At 40.5% G+C, this 22,122-nt stretch overlaps 1 protein-coding gene across 2 annotated transcripts in view; it reads left to right on the forward strand.

Annotated features, from left to right (window-relative positions):
* The window catches only part of meltf (melanotransferrin), a 53,664-nt gene extending 33,276 nt beyond the window's left edge, over positions 1 to 20,388 (forward strand). Inside the window, exons 10-16 of one of the 2 annotated variants that reach the window (XM_080185839.1) lie at positions 1,211 to 1,307; positions 4,208 to 4,402; positions 6,491 to 6,647; positions 12,255 to 12,319; positions 15,282 to 15,469; positions 18,326 to 18,515; positions 19,845 to 20,388. In XM_080185839.1, the coding sequence (XP_080041965.1) occupies positions 1,211 to 1,307; positions 4,208 to 4,402; positions 6,491 to 6,647; positions 12,255 to 12,319; positions 15,282 to 15,469; positions 18,326 to 18,515; positions 19,845 to 19,909 (957 nt within the window). In that variant the 3' untranslated portion in view covers positions 19,910 to 20,388. Of the gene's footprint in view, positions 1 to 1,210; positions 1,308 to 4,198; positions 4,403 to 6,490; positions 6,648 to 12,254; positions 12,320 to 15,281; positions 15,470 to 18,325; positions 18,516 to 19,844 lie in introns of both variants that reach the window. The other variant, XM_080185838.1, reaches the window with a different exon arrangement.
* The last annotated feature ends 1,734 nt before the right edge of the window (positions 20,389 to 22,122 follow it).

Genomic DNA, 22,122 nt, shown 5'->3' on the forward strand with positions numbered 1-22,122 from the left:
GCATTCTACAATTCTGTGGTGTAACTGGATGGAATATTACCGCTATGCTCACCCCAAAATCGGGGCGGATGCAGATCACAGAACGGAATTCTCCATTGGCCTCGGGCGGGATATTACGAGCCTCACCTAAGCCAGGACATAAAGTCACGTGCGAACAAGCAAAATAAAAAAGTTTTATTTTATCTTATTTTCTGTTTGTTTTTTATTAGTGTCAGAAGTAGACTTACATTAACATTGCAGTGAAATTACTGTGAAAATCCCATAGTGGCCACACTCTGGTGCCTGTTTGGGAACACTGAGGGAGAATTTAGCATGGATAATGCACTTCACCAGCATGTTTTTTTGGACATGTGGGAGGAAACGGGAACACCTGGAGGAAACCCACGCAGACACAAGGAGAACATGTACACACGAACAGACAGTGACCAAATCTGGGAATCGAACCCGGGTCCCTGTCGTGGTGAGGCAACATTGCTAATCACTGTGCCACCATGCTGCACACGATGCTCAGAGGGCTGAATGGCTTGCTGCTGCTCCTAATTTCTATGTCTAATGGTTGACACCGGTGTGGCCATTAAATCCAGCCCAGTGTTTCAGATCTGTGGCCTTTCATCTGTAAGGTACTGTACAGGTACAAATATCCTCAAAACCACATTCCATATCAAGCCATTGCCAAAGCAGGCAAGAGGAAAAATAGAGAACACGTCAAAATGTTGCCAATGAAATAAAAATGTTGGTTGCAGGACTCATGGTTATCAGAGTATTAGTGTTTTAAAGAGCTGCTTAATTCAAACGCAATGGAGTCAATCACGAAGTGAAACTCACCAACACAGACCATTGATGTCAATGCTGGAGCTTCATAAGTGTTAAAAAAAAACTCAATGACAGGCAAATGTACGGTATCTTGGACCAAGAATGTTCTCAGCTTCATTCACGGATGAACCCATCAATTGAGTGACAGGTTATCCACATCTAGGCCGACCAAAGCTGCTCATAAGAGAATGACTCACAAAAGATTTATGATAAAAAGGGAATACACCTGCATTTTTCTCCTTTCTGACACTCCCAACTATGTGGGCTGGTCTTCATTTTGGAAGTACCTTCTGTAATATTTTCTTAAGTTTTGTAACAAAATGGAATTCACATCAACTTTCTTCACAAAGCTTTAATTAATTGCAGAGATTCATTAATTTATTTTGTTTCTTCACAGAATAAAGACATTGATGCAGTTACACTGGATGCCGGGCATATATACACAGCTGGAAAGATGTATGAACTAGTGCCTGCTGCAGCTGAAAGTTACACTGGTAAGAAAAGAAAGGGTAATTCTGAACTCATGCTTACGGTGAGGCGCTGCACTTAACGGATGCATGTGCCAGAATATTCAGACCTGCTCTTATACTTCTGAAACTGCTTTGCAACCTTGAAACGATAACAGCCAGAAGATAAGAAGGCATTGGGTCCCCTCGGAAAGCTAAAACGCACTGGGCGGAATTTTACCAGCACGTCTGCCCAAGTTTCGCATGATCCTGCCCGAGGCCAACGGAGAATGCCATTCTCCGAACCGAGCCCTCCTCCGGAATCGGGGCTGGCATGCCAGTAAAATTCTGGCTACTATCTCTATCAAATACATTTAGCATTGATTAATTTTGACAAATACAATGAGGGACTCCTTGCTTGATCTAGATTAATGCAGGTAATTACTAGATTTCTTCTCAGTCATTCCTTCAATTATTCAATTCAGACAAACTGAGAAAAGATTTCATACAAGGTCTCTTGCTGGTTAAAAATTTGTATTGCATAAGCAATAACATAGGAAATAGTATAATTGGAAATCTACCCCTTATTTGAGTCACAAGTAGACTGACATTAACACTGCAATGAAGCTACTGTGAAAATCCCCTAGCCGCCACACTCCGGCACCTATTCAGATATACGGAAGGAGAATTTAGCATGGCCAATACGCCTAACCAGCACATCTTTCAGACTGTGGGAGGAAACCAGAGCAACTGGAGGAAACCCAAGGAGAACATGCAGGCTCCATACAGATAGTGACCCCACCAGCCAGGAATCAAACCAAAGTCCCTGGTGCTGTGAGGCAGCAGTGCTAATCACTGTGCCACCAAATTGGTTCAGCAACATGGGATTACTCAAAAGGCAATATTTCAGATGAAATATTAAACTGAGGAGTTTACACTTGCACAAAAGTATGAAGCAAAAAAAATTTTGAGAAGCAAAATCGAAAGATTATTCTTTTGAATCTAGACCAATAACAACCCATGAATTTATTTCCCTTGTCTCATGAAACTATCGCTTTGTCCTCCATGGGTGGATTCACTTCAACGTTTTTTGAGTGCACTTCACAAAAATACTGATTTTAGAAACCTCCAACAGTCCACAGGCCAGTCTTTATCTCAAGGGAAGAGTAATTATTGACTTAGGCTAAATTGATGTACAGATAAAACCCAATTAGTAGATTGATTGTACTCTTACTTAGAGCAACTTATTCAAACACTAAGCCATGTTGCTGGCAATATCGGCAGAGGGCCATAAATTGTGAGCAGTTCTGTTTAATATTTTAGCTAGTATTAAGATTGTGCAGTTCAAGGCTAAAGCATGGCATAAGTGAGCACTTAAGTTGCTCATAAGAGCATCGATTCAACAACAAATTGCCTTTGAGACTGGGAAATAAGGTCGCTGGTAGGGCATCAGGTGAGGGTTAGTTGCTTCTGGCTTGGAAAGTTGAATTTTTGTCATTGGGAAAGAAAGATGTGGTAGAAGGGAAGATGGCGTTCTCACTATGAAGACATCCATGTAAGTACTTAGCATCCTGCTGGTTGGTTTCTTTCTCAGTCTGGCATAGAAGTCAGTTGAGTACAGTGAATAAAGTATCTTGAGAAAAATAGGTATTTCCATGTCAGCCAAAAATTCTAGCTTGGACACCTGGTGGACAGGCCTGCTTGCCTAAAGTCGTCATGTTTTCAAATGTCACATGCATATATTAACACTTCTGCAGGCGCTGAACCTCTCTTTTCAAAATAAATGGAAAACTCTTACATGAGGCTCTCCTATTCCCTTCTAAAAGTGTTCGCGTTTACCAGCAGCAACTGTTGTATTTGCTACCCTTGCCTGTTCAATATTAAGCAGATAAGCTGGTTTGGAAAAGCAAGATCTGCCTGTCAACTAGGAATTTAACTCTCCGTGCATTTCCACAGCCTGGCCCCAGTTCACTCTTCAGCAGCAGGATTTCCCTTGTTACTTTGCAGTTACAATTTGCTTTCACGTGATTTTTAATATTGGTGCCAGCAACCAAAGCTCATTAATTAGAGTTCAGTATTCCTTCTGATCATTTGACTGAGTTATGATTTTAAGGAATAGTTAATTGAGGGTTTCCTGACAAATTTTGAGCTTTTGGCAATTCCATGATTTGATGTACTTGGTAACTTTGGGTAGAATAGACAATGTGGCCATGTACAGAAAGTTAGTGATGCTGGACCAGGCAATTGACAATGAAATAGTGGCTCTCTTACCATATTTTATTTATTGATCTTTAAGAAAGAAAGTAGTATTGAATCATAGAACCCTACAGTGCAGAAGGAGGCCATTCGGCTCATTGACTCTGTACCGACTACAATATCACCCAGGCCCTATGCCCCTAACTCCATGCATTTACCCTACTAGTCCACCTGACACTAAGGGGCAATTTAGGTGACCAATCCACCTAACCTTCATATCTTTGCATTGTGGGAGGAAACCAGAGCACCCGGAGGAAACCCATGCAGACACAGAGAGAATGTGCAAACTCCACACAGACAGTGACCAAAGCCAGGAATTGAACCCAGGTTCCTGGTGCTGTGAGGCAGCAATGCTAACCACTGTGCCACTGTGCCATGTCAAATGCAGTTAAAGAGAGTGGATTGGGTATTGAATTATAAAGATCCTGGTGGGGACAAATCTGTCCCTGACCACTACATGAGTCTCATTGAACAAGCTCACTTAACAGTTACAGTGGGGGTTAAATTCAAGGATAGGCAAAAGAGATGTAACGACTATCTTTTGCACATCTTTCCTGATTTCTCTTTCCATTGAGATTTCTGCTAAGTTAGCTGACCTGCTAAGTTTGTTTTGTATGGAGTGCAAAGTTGAACTTGATTCTAAATGCATTTTGGTCCAATATTAATGTCTTTATTTGTATTTTCTGCTCTAGCTGATGATGATGGAGCATCATATTATGCTGTGGCAGTAGTGAAAAGGTCGAGTCATAACTCCTTCACCATTGATCAGCTGAGAGGAAAGAAGTCCTGCCACACTGGGTTGGACAGGACAGCTGGATGGAACATTCCCATTGGTACCTTGATTGAGAGAGGGGACATCAAGTTCAACAAATGTAACATTGCCAAAGGTGAGAAACATTTATTTTGCAGTAAATGTAATTGCTGTTTAGCCACTCAACAAAGACTATTCATGGGCTAGTCTCAAAGAGTGTTCATGGAGGCATGATCAATGTTTATAGGAAATCATACAAATCACAGGGTTAAATAGTAACTAGTATATCACAACTCTTTAAGAAGAACTAGAGGCACAATCACAAGCTAGTGAGCATAACATATGCTTTAGATGACATCCTAAAAGCAATGACTAAACAGGATAATAAGAAATCAGCATGCATTAGTTGAGGAGAGTTCCTGTCTTACAAATGTACTGTGCTTCTGCAAGAAAACAATGGATGTTGTTGACAGCTGAAATTCTGTAGACAAGTGATTAATCCACAAAGTGGATTACAGAGAGCTATAAAATTACAAACAGGTTCCTTGGATGGATTAAAAGTTCACTAAGCCGGGCAAAGCAAAAGGTGGCTGTGAAAGAAGCCATATAAACAGAACGAAGAGTCACCAGTGGGATGACACAGGGAATAGTGTTGCTTATGGGGCTTAGAAATAAACTAGAGGTGGGGACGGAAGCAAAGCTGTCCAATTTCTTGGATGAGTCCATATTTTGGGGCAGGTTGCTCAAATAAAAGGGAACAAGCAAATCTAGTATAAAAGGATCTGGATGTCGGAAAGGATCTAATCAGTAGCAAGTATCCTTTAAAATGCATTAATGCAAGATAATGACGTTGAGGGATGGAAGTAAATAGTATGAATATAACCAATATGGCTATAAGTTGCATTGCATAACACACAATATGGGGCTATTGGTGGATACCTTATTGAAGCTAATAGTGTAACAGTGCAGTAGTAGTACTGGAAGCTAACCAGCATTGGCAGTGGACATCATAGAATCATAAAATGACAACCACAGCTGACAATTTGACCCATTGAGTCAGTGTTAGCTCTTTGATGGAGCTATCTAATGAGTCCAGTTCACCTGTCCTTTCCTCAAAGCTTGTCAAATTCTTCCCCTTCAAGTATAGAGCATAAATTCCAAGTCAACAAAGGATTGGTATTGCCACATCTGACATAGCGAATCTGATCGTGGTCACTTTACTATTATATCAATGAATCATTGAGACGTATAAGATGATGAATGGGATGGATAGGATAGAGGTGGAAAGACTCTTCCTGCTCAGAAAGGATAGTAGGACTAGGGGGCACAGCCTCAAGATAAAGGGGGGGCGGTTTAGAACGGAGTTGAGGAAGAACTTCTTCACTCAAAGGGTGGTGAATCTCTGGAATTCTCTGCCCGTTGAAGTGGTGGAGGCTACCTCGCTAAATATTTTTAAGACGCGGGTTGATGGGTTTTTGATAAGAGAGGGGATTAAGGGTTATGGGGAGAGGGCGGGAATGTGGAACTGAGCCACGACAGATCAGCCATGATCTTATTGAATGGCAGGGCAGGCTCGAAGGGCCAGATGGCCTACTCCTGCTCCTATTTCTTATGTTCTTATGTTCTTATGAATGTGTAGTTGCCTCCCAAATCTAGTCACCATTGCCAGAACCCCATATTTGCATCCCTCTAATCAGCTTTTGCACCAAAATAAATATTACCCAGAAGCATAAATTGTATCCTATGTGGCTATGACCTTGGTAAAGTAGCTCTCCTCGTTCTGTCTGCAACCTTTGACATGGTTGACATCACCACCCTTGTCCAGTGCCTCTCCACCTTTGTCCATTTGAGCAGGACTCTCTTGCCTGGTTTAACCATAGCCAAAGACCCACCTGAAATGGCTTCTTTATGCATTTTCACATCATTACCACTCGTGTCTCCAAAGATGTATCCTTGCCTAACATCATCCAAAAACATGGCATCAGTTTTCACATGTACGTTGATGACACCCAGCTCTGCCTCACCACCACCACTTCTCCTGACCCATCCGCCACTGATTTGCACCCAAATGCATGCAAGCACTGCAAACCTAATCAAAATGGCATTAGTTCCAACATGCATTCTAGGCTGTGCAATTGGAGAAGATAAGTTCATATGCACAGTAACATGAGTTACTATAACAAATATGGAGATAGTTGACAATTTTGTTGTCTCCCTTTTACAGCAGTCAGTGAGTTTTTCTCTGCGAGCTGTGTGCCAGGTGCCAACAAGTCAGGTTATCCATCAAGCCTTTGTGAATTGTGCATCGGAGATGCCAAGGGGAAGTCAAGGTGTGCATCCAGTGCAGAGGAGCAATACAGTAGCTATACAGGAGCATTCAGGTAATCTGAGAGAATAAAGTACATTAAATAATAGCTGCATCCAAATCCTTTACAAGATCTAACATTCAATTGTTTAATTGGCACTGTAAACTGAAGGAACAAAAATTACCTGATGGGCCCATTCTTTGGTGCATCAATTCTTGTGAGTTGCAGAGTGATAAAATATATATCTAGTGGCATTATTCCACATACGATTCCTCAGAGTCTTGGGGGTAAATTTTCAACTTGCCAGCCAAGTGTGAAGCTAGTTTTCTGGACCAAACACCTGCTTTGGAAACGATCTGATTTTCGTTTCATTGAAGGCAACGAAAATGAAAATCGGGCCATTTCAGCAACATCACAACTTTAGTTTTACACCCGGGGGCAAGTGGAAACTTAACTCCAGAATCTCTGTCCTGCTGTTGGTGAAAATCTGGAAGGTGATGTTATGGCAATCTATGTAATCTCTCATGCACCACATGATAGTGTAGTGCGTCTCTGGCAAGGTCCTTCAAGGCAATCTTCAATCTGCCTTTTTAACCAAAGAAATGGGGAAAGTAAGTCCAGAAACAAAGGTGAGAATTACAAACTAAAGTATGGTGATATGGTGGCACAGTGGTTCGCACTGCTGCCTCACAGCTCCAGGGACCTGGGTTTGATTCCTGGCTTGGGTCACTGTCTGTGTAGAATTTGCATGTTCTCCCCGCGTCTGCATGCATTTCCTCCAGGTGCTGTGATTTCCCCTCACAGTCCAAAGATGTGCGGGTTAGGTTGATTTCCCAAGCTAAATTGCCGTTAGTATCCTGGGATGCGTAGGTTAGAGGGATTAACGGGGTAAATATGTGGGGTTATGGGGATAGGGCCTGGGTGGGATTGTTGTCAGTGCAGACTTGATGGGCCGAATGGCCTTGTTCTGCACTGCAGGGATTCTGTGAAGCCTCAGAATAGCTTCTCAGAATCTAAGTGCAATCTAATGGGTTAAAATGTCCTACCTCCTTCCCAGTTAGGTTTTGTTGAAATCATTGCTACGTTTGAACCTTGTTATTACAAACACAGGACCAATAACCTTGCTATTATCATTTTTACTTTACTGAGATCTGTACACCTGACCTCAGTGGGACCTTAGATCAGGGCAAAGTTTGTTGTAAGAGATTTGTTTGAAAGAGACTACTAAATTAGCAATCTAGCATCATTGATGATTTAAAGCATTTTTCCCTTTATTGGTGGGGAAAATGAACAGAACTAAATATAAAACATCCAGTTAATAAGCGTGTTGTTCTCACTGCTTCATAAACCACAGCATTTAGGCAGTGTATATTGGGAGAGAGGGAATATGGGAGACTTAAAGATAAAGTACAGATCACTATTTCTTCTGTAACCTTTACCCCTCAGGAGGGGTAACAGTTACAAAGAAACTGAAGAGGATGCTACTGCAATTGATAATTACGTCTTTTCATGTAAAATTTAGTTACATATTTTGCTGATCTCTCTGCATGATGTTTGATGATTTTTGTCCAGATACTAAGTGAGACAGTTTAAAGTCGACAGTACTCGCATGCAAAAAAGCAGAGTGCAAATTTATTTGCAGTTTGTGAAGGCAGATTTGATTATAGGTCAGCACCAAGGGCAATAGTTAAAAAATGTGTAGCTTTAGAAGACAACTGCATTATACTGCATGATAAGACAAAACTCAGTCAGCATTCACAGCTATAAAAGTTTGTTAATGCAATAAAACCATAGCAATCGCACAGTTTAACCAAAGGTATGCATGCTATAAAACATGGCTAATGCTTAACTAGGCTGGGAGAAGCAGAAATTGATAGCAGAAAATTCATTAGAAGGAATGTTTCTGTTTCCAGAATTATACAATAATTACTGCATTCATTTACTGATAAAGCATATATTTAGTAAGTGACTTCTTGGTTTGGACTTTAGTGGCAGTGAAATAATTTGCATTTACTGTCATTATTCCACTGAAACTTAGACAAAATTCAGGTGTTTTTGCACATGTGCAGAACAATGCTGAAATCCAAAATTAGATCCATAAAATATTACACAGCAAGAGGCCATATAGCTCAGCTAGCATTCGCTGGCATTTTATAATGGTCTGATTTGAGCTACTCTGCTTGCGGCAGAACCCTTTTCTCTTGTGTACTCATCTGGTTTCCTAGCATGTAAATTGTTTGCCTCAACCACTTTGTGATAGCGAGTTCCACATTCTAACCACTGTTCAAGCAAATAAATTTCTCATTTCAATATTGTATTTATTAGTAGCGATCTCAAATTTATCACCCTTAGTTTTGGCTTCTGCTACAATTGGAAACATTTCCTCCACATTCACCCCTCATCAAAGAAATTCATAATTTTAAATACTTCTATGGAGTCTCTTCTAAGTCATTTTTCTAAAGAGAAGAAAATCTCTAACCTATGCAATCTTTCCCAACTGCTGTATTATTTCTGGTAGTATCCTTGTAAAAAATATTTTGCATGTTCTCTAATGGTTCTATGCCCTTTTTATAAGATGGAGAGCAGACCTATATTTGGTAAAAACTGCAGCAGGCGACGGTGCAGAGGGACCTCGGGGTCCTTGTGTATGAGTCGCAAAAACCCAGCTTGCAGGTGCAGCAGGTGGTCAGGAAGGCGAATGGGATGCTGGCCTTCATAGCGAGGGGGATTGAATATAAAAGTAGGGAGGTCTTGCTGCGGCTGTATAGGGCATTGGTGAGGCCGCAGCTGGAGTACTGTGTGCAGTTTTGGGCGCTGTACTTACGCAAGGATATTTTGGCCTTGGAGGGAGTGCAGAGGAGGTTTACTAGGCTGATACCGGAGTTGAGGGGGTTGAGCTATGAGGAGAGGCTGAATAAATTAGGCTTGTACTCGTTAGAGTTTAGAAGAATGAGGGGAGATCTCATTGAGACGTTTAAGATGATGAATGGGATGGATAGGATAGAGGTGGAGAGACTCTTCCCGCTCAGAAAGGATAGTAGGACTAGGGGGCACAGCCTCAAGATAAAGGGGGGGTGGTTTAGAACGGAGTTGAGGAGGAACTTCTTCACTCAAAGGGTGGTGAATCTCTGGAATTCTCTGCCCGTTGAAGTGGTGGAGGCTACCTCGCTAAATATTTTTAAGACACAGGTTGATGGGTTTTTGATAAGCGAGGGGATTAAGGGTTATGGAGAGAGGGCGGGAATGTGGAACTGAGCCACGACAGATCAGCCATGATCTTACTGAATGGTGGGGCAGGCTCGAAGGGCTAGATGGCCTACTCCTGCTCCTATTTCTTATGTTCTTAATCTATGTTTAATCTGATCCAGGCCTTATACAAGTTTAACAATATCTCTACTTTCGAGTTCTGAACTCCTGGGAATGAATGCTACTGCTTTGCTGACCTGTGATGCTACTGTTAATGATTTGTCCACTTGTTCGCAGAGATCAACAGAACTTGCAATTAGTGATCCTATACTTCTCCAAGGAGTATGCAGTTGAGGTCTTCCAGGTTGCAATCCCTAAGCAAGCAATGAAATAACAAAAACTTTCACTCAGTCACACTGTAAAAACTCTTGACAAAGTTATACTTCATTGAATGAGATGTCACAGCAGCATTTACTTTAAATGCGCTTTATAATAAAATACCCCAAAGTGCTTCATATGATCATTTTAAAGCAACAGTGTACAAAATTCAAAATTTTATTTATTACTGTCACATTTATACAGTAAAAAGTGTTGTTTCTTGTGCCCTATACAGACAAAGCATACTATTCATACAGAAGGAAACTAGAAAGTACAGAATCGGGTGCTCCAGTCATATCTAGGGTGTAGAGAAAGATCAGCTTAATGTCAGGTAGATCCATTCAGAAGTCTGATTACAACAGGGAAAGAGCTGTTCTTGAGTTGGTTTGTACATGTCCTCAGACTTTTGTATCTTTTTCCCAATGAAGAAGGTGAAAGACAGTATGTCTGGGGTGCGCGGGATCCTGAATAATGCTGGCAACTTTTTCTTGGCAGTGGGAAGTGTAGACAGAATCAATGAACAGGAGGCTGATTTGCGTGATGGACTAGACTTCGTTCATGACCCTTTGTAGTTTTTTTTGCAGGAGCCATATCAAGTTGGCGACAACCAGAAAGAATGATTTTTATGTTGCATCTATAGTGAGAATCATAGTGGACGTGCCAAATTTCCTTAGCTTCCTGAGAAAGCAGAAGTGTGGTGGGCTTTTTTAATTATAGTATTGGCGTGGAGAGATCAGAACAGGTTGTTGGTGATCTGAACATCTAGAAACTTGAAGCTGTTGACTACTACCACTTCATCCCGTTGATGTAGACAGGGACATGTCCTCCACTATGCTCCCTGAAGTTGATGACTATCTCCTTCGTTTTGTTGACATTGAGGGATTTTGATTTGATTGATTATTAACATTGATTAGTATACAGTGAAAAGTATTATTTCTTGTGTGCTATACAGATAAAGCATACTGTACAGAGAGAAGGAAAGGAGAGAGTGCTGAATGTAGTGTTATAGAAAGATCAGCTTAATGCGAGGTAGGTCCATTCAAAAGTCTGATGGCGGCAGCGAAGAAGCTGTTCTTGAGTCAGTTGGTATGTGTCATCAGACTTTTGTATTACTGCTAAAAACCCTCACAGGACATGAAATGCTAATGTTGTGGTAATGAAATATCAAATTTCTTTGTTATGATAAAATTCTATGTTCTTTAAGTTTTGTTTGAAGTTTGTTTATAACATTTTAGTTCCCATCTTACTCCAATTGTTTCAGTGTCCAAGAATTTAAATTAGAAAAGTTAACATTTGTTATTAATGTTACAAATAGGCTTACACTAACACTGCAATGAAATTATTGTAAAAATCTTCAAGTCGCCACACTCTGGCACCTCTTTGGGTACACTGAGGGAGAACTTAGCATAGCCAATGCACCTAACCAGCACTTCTTTCAGATTGTGGGAGGAAACTGGAGAACCTGGTGGAAACCCACTTAGACAGAGGGAGAACATGCAGACACCGCAGAGCCGGTGACTCAAGCTGGGAATCGAACTCGGGTCCCTGGTGCTGTGAGGCAGCAGAGCTAACCACTGTTCCGGTGAAGGGATTCAATGTTTCTAACTTCCTGGTTTGCTGTCGGTGAAACTACCTCAGTGTGATTGGCTGCTCATCCTGCTTTTGTGATGTCAGTGTTGCTGCACCCCTGGAAATCTCCATGACTTGATTCAAAATTTAAACCATTATCAGAAAACAGGATGTCTATGCCACAGAAAGTGACAGAATTTTATGGGCAGCTTTCTTCCAGATTGGTGACGAGTAGTGTTACTTTGTCTCTGACTACTCAGTCTAATTGTACAGTGTACCACTCGGATAAGGTGCTTTAATTACAAATAAATATGTCACCGGCGGAGTTGGCAAGGGCACAAATTGAGAAGGAGGATGAAACGTACTGAATTGTATATTTAAGCACACAATTCAAGATTTGGAATTCATTGCATACAAGGGAGAAATGATGTTCAGAAATTTTCTAGCACAGTACATTCTTGCATGAATATTTAGTACTGCTGTACCAGCATAATTTCTGTGTGTTGTAGAAATGACATGAAAGTAACTTATTTTCTTTGAAATCAATAGGTGTCTTGCAGAAGTAGGAGACGTAGCATTTGTTAAACATACAACGGTTTTAGATAACACTGATGGTAAGTCTAGTTGGCTCTTCTAGTTATTTCTCCATCTTCCATGATATTCCAAATCCTCTATTTCAGTCATGAATTTCCTTTCAATTTATAATCCTGCCTATTTTTCTTCCACACTTGTCCTACATATTTCCCCTTCTCCGCTTCCATTCGAATCTCTCCCTCACAATCTTCCTGCCCAGGTATTTTCTTTTTTTTTCTCACTTTTATTCCTTTATCTTAGTCAAATGAATGTTGGAATAGGTAGACCATAAAAATACCATTATTGAACTGTCCAATAAGCTCTAATGTTCAACACAGAATACACAATTCACCACAATTGAGGATTAATTAATTAATCCCATCACAAATGCCTGTCAACTCCATCTTAAAATGACTAATTTTATTGTCAGTTTCCTCTTGGAGCATTATCCTGTGACTGTTAATTGTTATTATCAAGAATTATTAAACAATTTCTTAGGATTCAGCTTGGCAATAAATACTCTCAGCTATGTTTAAAAGTACAATTCTGCAGCCAGCTGTGAAGGAACATTGTTCAATGTTTCATCACACTGACAGTTGCCCCACAGTCTGGGGCGGCACGGTGGCATAGTGTTTAGCACAGCTTCTCACAGCGCCAGAGACCCAAGTTCGATTCCCAGCTTGGGTCACTGTCTGTGCGGAGTTTGCACATTCTCCCTGTGTCTACGTGGGTTTCTTCCGGGTGCTCCAGTTTCTTCCTGCAGTCTGAAAGACGTGCTAATTAGGTGCATTGGCCATGCTAAATTCTCTCTTAGTGTACCCATACAGGCGCCAGAGTGTGGTGATTAGGGGATTTTCACAGTAACTTCATTGCAGTGTTAGTGTAAGTCTATTTGTGACGAATAAGTAAAATAAACTTGGTTTATAAACTTTTTGGGCTTTTGAAATTTCCCTGCATCGAAATTAATCTGCCACTTACTGCACATTCCACCAACCTCCAATGTTTTAGATTCTTCCTTGCAGTTTGCCATTTTCCCCAGGGCATTTTAATGCCCATATTCTGTCAAACCAAAAATATTCAGCCTCATTTAGTTTCATGGGCTACACTAACTTCGGGATACTGGAGATCTTGTCAAGTGCAGTTCCCTCTGCTCAGGACAAACAATGGCCATGACTCTTCAACCAGTAGGATTGAAGGATCCTTTCTCAGGCAGGGAACTTCTAAATCAGACCGTATAAATTAGCATATTTAATTGTATTATTATGTATAGAAAGTAAGATAATTTTTTTGAATTAATATCTGAAGGAATGAGACTCTACACTTACAAAATTAAATATTCAATGATAGAGCAGTTGTTTGGCAGCAGTGAAAACTTAAACAACTCTAGAAATTCACTTACACCTTGAATGCACTAGTCTTAATTTCTTCTGATATGGCAAGAAGTCGCACAACACCAGGTTAAAGTCCAACGGGTTTATTTGGAATCATGAGCTTTCGGAGCGCTGCTCCTTCATCAGGTGATGAAGAAGCAGTGCTCTGAAAACTCGTGACTCCAAGTAAACCTGTTGGACTTTAACCTGGTGTCGTGGGACTTCTTACTGTGCTCACCCCAGTTTAACGCCGGCATCTCCACATCATTTTTTGACATGTTTAGTGGGTAACTAGTGGGGAAGTTCGACAACTTCATGCCTTTATGTGGGCATCTAACTGAGTTACTCATGTAGCAAGATTTGTGGAGGAGGAGGAAAGATTGGACAGCAACTTCCATATTTGTTCATCTATTGGCACTCCAGTGTTGCTTTTCAACTTATTCCATTATAATGGTGAGCACTGAAAACCTCACTGTTACATCTAATGCAAAATGTACCTCAATAGGTTTGAGGTCCTCAGTTTTCTCTACCGTATACAAGTTCAGCTTTTGTAGTTTTTTTTGCAACTTGTATCTAATATCAGACGTCAAATTGTTAGCACTTTGCTGTATTATTTTCAATATCATTTTGAGCTTCTTGTGCTATGGTGTCTCGTTTTCCATCTCCACAAACTGCTGACACATATTTTCTTAGTATTATAGATTTTTACAGCATTTGGCCCACCACACCAAAGCTTGCTCTGAAGTAAACATTCACTTTCTTGCACTCCCTGACTATTTTTTTCAACCCCTTTTTAAATATTTATTTTTCAAAGATTTATCTTTCAAAAGCTATTATAGATTCTGTTTCCACCCCTATTTTGCCAGGGGTTCTATACCTCTCACATAAATAATGTATTTCTATCATTACAGTCGTATTTTGATTTCACTTGGCTCTTTTTCTCAAGACCTGTTCCTTCACATTTCTCTGCATTGAAATTCATCTGCCACATAACTGCCCTCTCAAACAGCATCCTTTGTTTTTACATTCTTCCGTGCCATTTGCCGGGCAGCACGATGGCACAGTGGTTAGCACTGCTGCCTCACAGCGCAGGGGACTCAGGTTCGATTCCTGGCTTGGGTCACTGCCTGTGTGGAGTTTGCACATTCTCCCCGTATCTGCATGGGTTTCCTTCGGGTGCTCTGGATTCCTCCCACAGTCCAAAAGATGTACTGGTGCATTGGTCATACTAAATTCTCCCTCAGTGTACCCAAACAGGCGCCAGAGTATGGCAACAAGGGGATTTTTGCAGTAACTTCATAACAATGTGAATGTAAGCCTATTGTGACTAATAAATAAACTTATCACTTTCCCCGAGGGCATACCGATATCCACATTCTGCCAAGCCAAAGATATTTTGCCTTATGCTTTGCTTTCAGCTCCTTTACAATTCTCTAACTCAGGCAGTCTTTTTTTTTAATAATTTACTACCAAGTGATTTATTTTTTGTAACTATTTAAATATCTGAAAATCCATGTATTCCTTTTGTCTATTGGGGAGAATATTTTTCGTTGTTTTAAATTATACTTGTTAAGCTGTACCAGATATTCAAATTTCATTGATTTTTGAATGTAATTTTTTTTTATATCATTAGGAAAAAATAAGGAACCATGGGCTAAGAACCTAAAGTCCACTGATTACCAGCTACTGTGCCTGAATGGGGCACGGGCAGAAGTGATGCAGTGGAAAGACTGTAATTTGGCGAGGGTTCCATCACACGCAGTGATGGTTCATCCCTCCACGTCCATTACTGCTGTCTTTGGTTTACTTAATGCAGGACAGGTAAGTAGTTCAGGCACCATCTCTGTATTTTAGTTGCTTTTCCAAGCAATGAAGAGCTAGCAAAGTAGATATCACACTAAGTGTGGAAGATTGAACACCTTGACTTGATTCAACAACTTGATTAATCATCTCTATGAATCACTCATCCTAATCCTCCTTAATTTAGTTTTGAGGAGTTTGAATTTGTTACCTCAAAGTTGATCCAGCACCTTTGCTCTCCCTGGTTCCCAATGTTGTCCCACCATACCAGTCCTGAATTTTTTTTTAAACTGTAAATTCACTCAATTTTCCTAGCTCTCTTCATGCTTATCTTTAGCCATTAAGCTAATGACTTGTTCTCCTCATCCCATATTCCCTTTCCCCCTCAATTACTGACCACTTAATTCTCCATCGTGGCCTGCATGTTAGCAGATATTAACAATACTTCCCTTTGAGAATTGCTATTGTTGTTTCTTTGTCAAAATCGCATCATCCATACATCTGTACAACTACTGGCCCATCGCATTCTGCACTTCATCTGTCAGATTCTTGAACATGCTCAGCTCCATGGCCAATCCTCCTGAAACTCTCTATTTGAATAACTGTGCTTTGGTTTCTGACCTTCATCCATCACTTGAGTAGCCAAAGCACAAATAATATCCAGCGTAATCGTGACCATGGTGCATTATCTTTCCTCATCGGCCTTGATTTTTCTATATTTTTTTAAAATTGCCCATCTCTAACTGATCTTGAGGTAGAGATGGAGAGCCACCTTCTTGAATTGCTGCAGACCGTGGGGCACAGGAAGACCCACATGTTGTTAGGAAGGGAGATAGTTGACCGCAACATCCTCCAGTGATTGTGCTATCATCCAGCCTCATGCTACTGCCTTTTCATGTTTCTAATTCTGCCTTTCCAAGTATGAATGCATCTCCTGCAGTGGTTAATTGATTCCAAGGTGAACTTTTGATTTCATTTTATTGTGCTATTATTAAAATTGCCTGTTTCCAGTTCCAGAACATCACCTAACTTTGCCACATTTTAGTTTATCTGCTGCTGAGCCTTCATTCATGCCTTTGTTTACTCTAAACTCAACAGTTATAACACACTGGCTGCCTTCTCTACATCCTACCCTCAGTAAAAACTTGTCATCCAAACTTAGCCTGCAGGGTCTTAATTTGCAGCAAGTGCCATTGCCCTAGGACCCTGATGCTTGTTATACTCCCAGTCAAGCAGTGTCTCATCCTATCCCCTACTCTATCTTTGATCTGATTTATTACTGCCACATATATTAGCATACAGTGAAAAGTATTGTTTCTTGTGTGCTATTCAGACAAAGCATACCATTCATAGAGGAGGAAAGGAGAGAGTGCAAAATGTAGTGTTACAGTCATAGCTAGGGTGCAGAGAAAGATCAACTTAATATGAAGTAGGTGCATTCAAAAATCTGACAGCAGCAGGGAAGAAGCTGTTCTTGAGTCGATTGGTATGTGACATCAAACTTTTATATCTTTTTCCCGATGGAAGAAGATGGAAGAAAGTATGTCCGAGGTGTGTAGGGTCCTTGATTATGCTGGCTGCTTTTCCAAGGCAGTGTCAATGGCTGGGAGGCTGGTTTGAGTGATGGACTGGGTTTCACTGGTATACTTTGTCTGTATAATGCACAAGAAACAATACTTTTCACTGTACGCTAATACATGTGACAATAAATCAAATCAAATCAACTCTGCTCCAGACTCACATTACTCCAATGTTTTTCTTGCTGGTCATGGATCCTCCAAATTTGTCCACTGTTCTGCCACACTAATTTAGGTTCATCCCAAGTCTCACTCACTCGCAATTCTTATTATCACACTTACCTTGGTTCTCATTCTTCTAGCATATTACAGAGCAGAGGCAGTAGCCACTTTAGTAAATATCAAAACTCTGATAAAAAATAAACTTTGTTAAGATTGACTAATAGGACTACACAGTGGCACAGTGGTTAGCACTGCTGCCTCACAGCTCCAGGAACCTGGGTTCGATTCCCGACTTGTGTCACTGTGTAGAGTTTGCACGCTCTCCCCATGTCTGTGTGGATTTCCTCTGGTTGCACCAGTTTCCTCCCACAGTCTGAACGATGTGCTGGTTAGGTGCATTGGCCCAAACAGGCGCCGGAGAGTGGCGACTAGGGGAATTTCACAGTAACTTCATTGCAGTGTTAATGTAATCCTACTTGTGACTAATAAATAAAACTTTAAACTTTAACTTTTAGATTCTGCAAATTCTGTAGGGACCTGAGCTCATTAGAAATCAGCATTATAGCATTGTAGGATCACTGATCTTGCTTCTTTCAAGCAAGTCTCCTTCTGGAAGTACCATATTGCAAACACTCCCTTGTGTTTAAAGTACCTTTCATTCCAGGAACCATGTGATATGGTAGAGACTCCAGATCAAGACAAAGAACAAGACATTATTATTTTAGTTGAAGCTTACTGTGGGAGGCGGCTACTTGTGTTTATGATCTCTCTTCTGTCTATTTGGTTAACCATTGACTGAGAATTCAAGATTTAAGTGTATTCTCTGAACTAACCTTCCAATGAAGTGCTAAGAGTGTGCTACAATGACAAAAGTACTGCCATTCAGATTGGACAATAAACTCTGCCACCTACTGCTCAGGTGGACATGGTCAAAAAAAAGTGGGGCGTCCCCTTGGTGCTCTAGTCAACGTTCTTTCCTCAAATAACACCATCAAAAATGGACTGGTAACATTTAGTGGTTGTAGTCAGTTGTGTCTTAAATGAGTGGCAGTCAGCATTCATATATGACAATCCCTCCAAAGTCATCCATTGTATGCAAAGCCTTATTAAATGGTACATAAATGCACTTTTCTTCTAGGCTTTCTTTGGACCGGATGATAATTCCTATGGCTTTCAGATGTTTAATTCATCAGCCTATGATGGAAATGATCTGCTCTTTAAAGATTCTACTGAGAAAATCATTTCAGTTGAGGAGAAAAAGACCTATCAAGATTGGCTTGGAAAAACCTACCTGGAGGCAATTAAAAGAATTGAATGTTCTGGTGCAAGTGAGTTATACACCTGTCTGTTTCTGTGATTATCATACCTTTAATGCTTATTATTTTTCACTGTCAGTTTTCTCCCCTTAACTTTTCTCCTGAAGGCATAGATTCATATTGGATTACAGATCACTGGTGTTGCAGGTGGATTACAGGTGGTGGAATGCTTCTTGCTTGAGGTGGCTTTACACTTCTGCACACATCACTTAAGTAAACTTTGCTGATGTGAGAATACAGACAATGAGCAGGAGCCATCACTGTTATTTCTGTCCTGGTTAATGGCTTCCACCCACCTGACGAAGGAACAGTGTATTCTGAAAGCTTGGGGCGTTTGCTACAAATAGACCTGCTGGTGTTGGGAGATTTCTTTCTATTTTTACCCCAGTCCAATGCTGGCATCTCCACATCCTGATTAATGGCCATCAGGGTTAGGAATTGTGCCTTTTTTATTGACCCCCTTCTCTGGCCTGGGAAGACAATGCAACTGTACCCCTGTCAGTTGGATGATTTAAGTTAGTTGATATAAACTAAGAAGGAATTCTAAGATGTCCTTCCTTACATGTCTTAGTTGCACTCTCTTTACCACTGGTAGAAGCTCAGTTTATTCCTGTTTACAAAGTGCAGTGCTTTCTGCATAGCATGTCATTACAGTGAGCAACTTTCACACATCTTGTTAAATGTGTACAATTTCAAAAATACATTTTAATTTCGCTGACACATTTATAACCTTTGTAAAACTGAAATAAACGAAATAGATTTATGACCTGAGTTGATATAGTGCAGACAGCACTTTGTATGACTGTTAAATGAGGGCGACGTGGTGACATAATGGTTACCACAGCTGCCTAACAGGCTCCAGGGACCCGGGTTCGATTCTCGGCTTGGGCCACTGTCTGTGTGGAGTTTGCACATTTTCCCCAAGTCTGTGTGGGTTTCCTCCGGGTGTTCTGGTTCCTCCATAGTCCAAAAATGTACAGGTTAGATGGATTGGCTGTGTTAAATTGCCCCTAGTACCAGGGGGGTTAGCAGCGGGTTACGGGGATAGGACCTGGGTGGGATTGTGGTCGGTGCAGACCTGATGGGCCAAATGGCCTCTTCCTGCACTGTAGGGATTCAACGATTGTCTAAATGATACCAAGGGGATTAAAGCTGTTTGTATTTTCAGTTCCATAGCTGCCATCCTGCTTCTCCCTATTTTTTTGAAATAATACTCATTATTCCAAAACATAATTGATTGCATGAATCCTTTGTGACATTTTGACCAGCTATGGTCAAATTACTGATTTTCATTTTCAATAAGAGATTTCTCTCCAATTACCTTTTTTTTCCCCCTTCCAGTGATTCCATCCACAAGGTCATGGTTGTGTCTGCTCATTTTAATGTCACATAGTTTCTTCTTATAAACACCAAATCCACGATCTGCCACATGATCTGTTTCAAATCCGAGGCGTGCAAGCAATTCATCCTTGTTGAACCGAACTACTCGAGGAGAGGAACCGAAACGAACACGAAAACACACTCCGCATCAGACAAAACGGGGCTCATAATTTAAAACTGCAACGGAGCTGCAACAATAGAGACATTTCAAAGCGATAAAGGATGGGTTTAGTTTTCCTGAGCTTGGTAATATCAAGACAGCTCAGCCGAACAACTGATTTAAGACGACTAATTTGTAGATTTAAACATGTTATTTGTGCAAGTGGTAGAAAAATAATTTGGGGTTGATCGTGGCTGGTTAAAGAGGAGGTCAATGTATGTAGTAATTTATTAGTTGCATTCAGTTTTTGTTACTTATCAGCAGTTTTCCTCTGTAAAAAGAGATGCTACATCAGTGTGTATACATTGCATATTATTTACTGGTATAAATGCTGCTGTGGAAATATTCAGTTGATACTGTTTACATTTAATGGAACAACTTATACAACAAAACAATTTACGCAGGACGCTTTACAATTTACGTATGACATATTCAGCACTTTCGATAGCACCTGTCTGAAGCACTTCTGTTTAGGCAAATGTAACAGAGCATAAACATTGCCTGTTACCTATCCTGTGCACACCATCTCTAAAGGCAAAGGCCATGAGTCTGTACGCAACTTCTTGTTACACAACCGTATCATACCTTCTCTTTCTAGTAGAATCATTCTCCCCAGCAGTCATAGTTGCTTTGTCAGTATCAGCTTCCGCTCGCTAAAATGTGCTAGCTAAATGCAAAATTCCTGCAAACCTGTTTTACCTTTCCAGAAACTTTGGGAAATATTTCCAAAATGCTATTCATCATTTTCTTTTTGGAGGAGTACATTGTAGCGGTCATAGAGAGGAGGAGTGGAATGGTTTAGAATCAGGAGATAGGCATGGTTTGTTGCGGTTCTGAAAAATGGAAAGATAAATTGGCATGGAATTGAAGAAAGGGCAAAACAACAGGATTAAGTGGAAATCTACAGCTGAAAGCTTCCTTTGGTGCTGTAATATTTATTTGAGGCAGAATTTTTAGCTGTCCTACTTTGAAACATTTTCTCCCCCCGCAAAGGAACTAAAAGTTCACCTTTGATTCACCCTTTCCCTAATTAGATGAGCAAATCCTGGCATTCACTTGTGAAAAGTAATTGATTTCCTCCTTCCCCAGTAGCATTTTGGTATTTTTTGACTTAAAAAAATAGAATCCTGTCATTGAGTCTCTTCTGAATACAAGATCCGCGTGAAATGAATTTTGATTAGTGACATTGGGTCAGGGATCCACAGCACAGAACTGCTAATAAATTGGATCCAAGTTGGCAGCTTGCTCAAGAAATTCCCAAGATTGCCTGGGATAGGAAGTGACTGTGTGCCAGAGGTTTTCGTCATAGATAGGCATGTTGCTGGAACAACGTAGAGGGAGTTCAGCTCTTCATTCAAGCTGCATGATGGCCAGATGCAATTTTATTGTGCACGCCACACAACATACAGCTTGGGCGCTTTGCTATCCACCAAATTGTGTCCTCTATCTGTGACAGAGCTCAACTGATGCTTAGTAAACCTCATGACAAAAATAACGCTCCTAATATTAGCACTAACCTTTCTGTGGTTGTCATAATTGAAGGTATTTATGTCCCACCAATTTGCTTTTCAGGTCACCAAGGAGTGTAAATCATTTACTACCTACAACGTTGATGCTCAGGCCAATATGTACTCTGGCTATGCGAAAGTACAACAAACTTTCCAGAGAATGTTGCTTTATCAACAATAACTTAAATATCAGTTTTGTTTGAGTTAATGTTCTGCAGCAAACTTTGCAGAACTGATAGGGAGCCCAGTAATGTCATTTTTATTAGAACATATTTCAAAAAGGGCAGCAGTGGCTTGTAGAAACACTCTTAATAAATACTTTAAAATATTCAAAGAAATATAATTTTTCTTTTTGAACAATTAATTTTACTATTCTAACTCATTTTTAGTGATCCTTCTTGCGTAACTTCAGTAGCATCAACAAATGGAGTAGACGTGGTGAAATGATGCAAGATCAAGTGCATCCATCTGGAATAGGCTCTCTAATGTGATTTTGAGAATATCATGTTTGATTTTAGTTCAGTGTTAAAGGCCAGGCCTGGTGAACCTCAGTTCCTTGCTAGCCCGCCTT

Source organism: Carcharhinus amblyrhynchos, chromosome 3, assembly GCF_965287045.1.
Source record: "Carcharhinus amblyrhynchos chromosome 3, sCarAmb.v2.hapA, whole genome shotgun sequence".
Taxonomy (NCBI): domain Eukaryota; kingdom Metazoa; phylum Chordata; class Chondrichthyes; order Carcharhiniformes; family Carcharhinidae; genus Carcharhinus; species Carcharhinus amblyrhynchos.